At 36.5% G+C, this 3604-nt stretch overlaps 1 protein-coding gene across 1 annotated transcript; it reads right to left on the bottom strand.

Moving 5' to 3' along the window:
• Nucleotides 1-3604, bottom strand: LOC140755133 (uncharacterized). The gene is made up of 2 exons (XM_073090339.1): nucleotides 2792-3604; nucleotides 1-499 (listed from the first exon to the last, which is right to left on the bottom strand). Exons 1-2 carry the CDS (start codon nucleotides 3529-3531, stop codon nucleotides 25-27), a joined length of 1215 nt encoding a protein of 404 aa, XP_072946440.1. The 5' UTR covers nucleotides 3532-3604; the 3' UTR covers nucleotides 1-24.

Below are 3604 nucleotides of genomic sequence, written 5' to 3'. Positions count from 1 at the left end.
AAAGCATCATAACTTTATTAAACATCACTGTTCATGACCACCTTTATTGATCCTAATAATTTTCCCTTGCATTTCCCGCGGAATCCCATGTTTTTCCGTCATGTGTCTTCTAACTGTCGCCGTCTTCGCGTAGGTGGCGCCACATTTGCTACAACAATAGACATATACCCTCTGATGTACATTATTCGAGTGTGCCAACATATCGCTTCTTTGGTGAAACTTCCTTGGACACTGGTTACATTGGATCTTCTTCTCTGAGTGGTATATTAGATGCTTCTTCCATATACCCCGTCGTCTGAAGGTTAAACCACATTTATCACACGCGAATGGTCTTTCTCCTGTGTGAAGTCGCTCATGCTCAACTAAATCGAACTTTCTTGGGGCCTTGAAGGAGCAATGTTGACATTGGAGGAATGGTCCCGTGCCATGACGAGATACCTGATGGGCTTGTAGCTCGGTGAGGATTGGGAAACCTTTCCCACAATGTTCGCAGATATATCTGTGGGAAAATATTGCATGTTAAAAAATTAAACATAGTTTTATAGGGTTCCGTACCGTACCCTTTGGGGGTAAAAACGGAACCCTATTACTAAGACTCCGCTGTCTGTCCGTCTGTCACAGGGCTCTATCTCCTGAACCGTAATAGATACAATCTTGAAACTTTTATAGAGTATGTATAATAGTGGCCGCTATAACAGCAAATACTAAAAATAAACAAAAATTTAAAATAAATGGGAGTCGCCATACAACACACCGCTATTTCTCGACGTTTTTAGCTGTATCTATTAAAGCGTAATAGGTGGACAGTTTACATTTTCACAATGTATATACATCAGTGGCTGCTAATATAACAAATACAAAATATATGAAAATATTGGGGGTACGGAACCCTCCGTGTGCGAGTTCGACTTGCACTTTTATAGTGGTGCGTATGTGTGTATGTTCTTCGTTTTTATAATATTAGAGTAGCAGACGAGCATACAGTCCATCTGATGGTAAGTGGCTAGTGTCGCCCATGGACATTTGTAATCAACCCCAGATAAAATCAGGGTCCTGTCCGATGTCACGCCAGATGCGCCGCTATCTCTGAGGTCTAAGTTGGAATGCCTCGAAAAAGTATGTCTCCCTTACCACACCCATGAAACTAGAATAAAGCAGCGCTCAACACTGTTCTTATTAGGCAGAAATAGGTGTGACGGTTATGTCGCTGGAATCGAACCACAAATAGTTCTACTATCTTCATATTATTCCTTATTACCCAGAGGAATTTGGAATGCGCTATTAAACATTCCTTTAAAAGTAGAACATACAAAAGTTTTGAAACTATTATTTATTTTCATAAGTTTCAGCCCTCATAACTACCAGTTTTGTTCACAACCACATTATTTTAGATTCTGTAACTGCTATAAAAAAATCTATGCCTACAGAAATTTCAGAGTTACTGCAAAACTTTTACAACATCTATAATATGTTGCGAGTGAAGCAAATAAAGAATGTGAATTTGAAAAACTTTCAACTTGGCATTGCAAACAATATGATTTGAAGTAGGTCGAATGTATCAGAAAAATGTAATATGAAATATGTGTCTAATTAAATAAAAGTTTTCTGCTATACAATGTATACATATGGATTTTACATATTGTATGTAATACACATATGTATTATAACACAGTCATGCCACGGGTCGGATGTTCTGTGTTAGTTTCTTCTAAATATATAATTGGGCATTTATGAACATTAAATTTTTTATTTGGAATACATTTTCTTATATAAAACTATCTGACCCTGGAAACGTTGTGTTGCCATATTAATAAAAAAATGTTAAGGGTGAACACCCCTTTATCATTTAGGGGTATGAAAAATAGATAGTAGCTGATTCTCAAACCTACTGAATATGCATATAAAATTTGGTGAAAATCGGTAAAGCCGTTTCAGAGGAGCACGGTAACTAACATTGTGACACGAGAATTTTATATATAAGATTTCTGACTGACCTATAAAATGTTTCTACCTTATAACAGTGTTAAGCGCTGCTGTATTTTGTATTTTGGTGAAGAGTGTAATCGGGCAAATACTTCCATAACAGGTTCCAACATGGTCCTTGTCAGTTAGCCTTACCTGCTTTTGAGATAAAACTTGGGCCAAGCAGTGTGGTAAAAGTTGCAGCCACAACATATTTGTTTTTTTTTACAATATAGGAGTAGCAGACCACTTGATGGTAAGTGGCTACTGCCGCTCTGAACAACTTTAAACTAAATAAACAACTGTAATCAACCCCAGATAGGATTATATTTCTAATCTCTTGTATGTTACTACTATATTACAAAAAAAATACTATTCAAAGTAAAATACATCAGTGCTACATAACTGTTATAACAGAAATAAATGTTGGTTTGCTTCCACAGTCAAACGACAAAGGAAATTCCTAATGTTACCAGTGATAGCCTAGTGGGTAAAGAAACTCGGCCTCTTGATCGAGGAGTCCGAGGTTCAAATCCCAGGCAACGCACCTCTGATTTTTCAAAGTTATGTGCGTATTAGAAAATATTAATCACTTGCTAAATGGTGAAGGAAAACATCGTGAGGAAACCTGCTTACCTGACGATTTATAAAAAAAAACATCTCAACGGTATGTGAAGTGTACCAATACGTACTTGGTCAGCGTGGTGGACTATGGCCTAATCCTTCTCATTCTGAGAGGAGACCCGTGCCCAGCAGTGTGACAGTAATGGGTTGTTGATGATGATGACATACATAGACCAATAGTGTTTTTTAATTACAAATTAATTACCTGAACCCATTGTGCCTCTGCATATGATAATGGTATGTATTTTGGTTTGCTAAAACTTTGTCACATATGTGACAAACTAGTTTTTGACTCTGCTTGCGTACTTTCTTTTTTTTGGTCCTCATTTTCAGGATGCTTAGTCTCTTTTTCCGTTTCACCCTTTTGTAATCAGAATCTATACATGTAGAGTTGGAAGCAACTATGTTTTCTAAGGTTTGCAAGAGATTATCGTTTTCGTCTTCACTTTTTGTTGGTTTTTCGCTTTCATCGAAGTTGTAATCGTCATCACAGGAATTTATTGCATTATCGGGTACAGAGTGACTTGTTTCTATGTTTTTGACCTTCTTTTTATCTATTTTAGTCCGTTTACTACAATCTAGACGCGTTTCAGAGCTCACTTCAGGGAATATTTGCCTAAACATGATGTTTTCAATAAGTCTTACTTTAAAAACTTCCAAATTTGACGCACTTTTCACTACATTTTTTAACTCTGTTTCACTCGACTCACACTTAAATTTGAAGTGAATAGCTTGTTTTAATACAAATAAACAGTTAGCACACATCATTTTGGGAAAACAATCGTCTTTATGTATAGAAATATGAGCGAAAGTTTTGACTGCTCTACCGTACGCACTAAGGCTGTCATTACTGTTACTATCAATTAAGGGCACCATATTATTACTATCACCACGCAATAAACACAGCCGACAAATGGTTTTATATATATCTTCATAGGTTTCCATGGTCTAAAATTTTCGTAAATTTGTACGAACGGCAAAAAAATAAACAATTATTTTGACACTTGTCAAGCTCATC

Source organism: Epargyreus clarus, unplaced genomic scaffold, assembly GCF_041222505.1.
Source record: "Epargyreus clarus isolate Ecla_fem2 unplaced genomic scaffold, WU_Ecla_fem_2.2 ptg000032l, whole genome shotgun sequence".
NCBI classification, from domain to species: Eukaryota; Metazoa; Arthropoda; class Insecta; order Lepidoptera; family Hesperiidae; genus Epargyreus; species Epargyreus clarus.
Note: the sequence above shows the minus strand (reverse complement) of the source record. Positions and strands in the feature narration are given on the sequence as shown.

Excerpts from the sequence above, each read along its gene's own strand:
- LOC140755133 (XM_073090339.1), bottom strand. The coding sequence starts at position 3,531 with ATGGAAACCTATGAAGATATATATAAAACCATTTGTCGGCTGTGTTTA. Across the intron at positions 500-2,791 it reads CAGAGGCACAATGGGTTCAG|ATATATCTGCGAACATTGTG; the intron begins GTAATTAATTTG and ends ATTTTCCCACAG.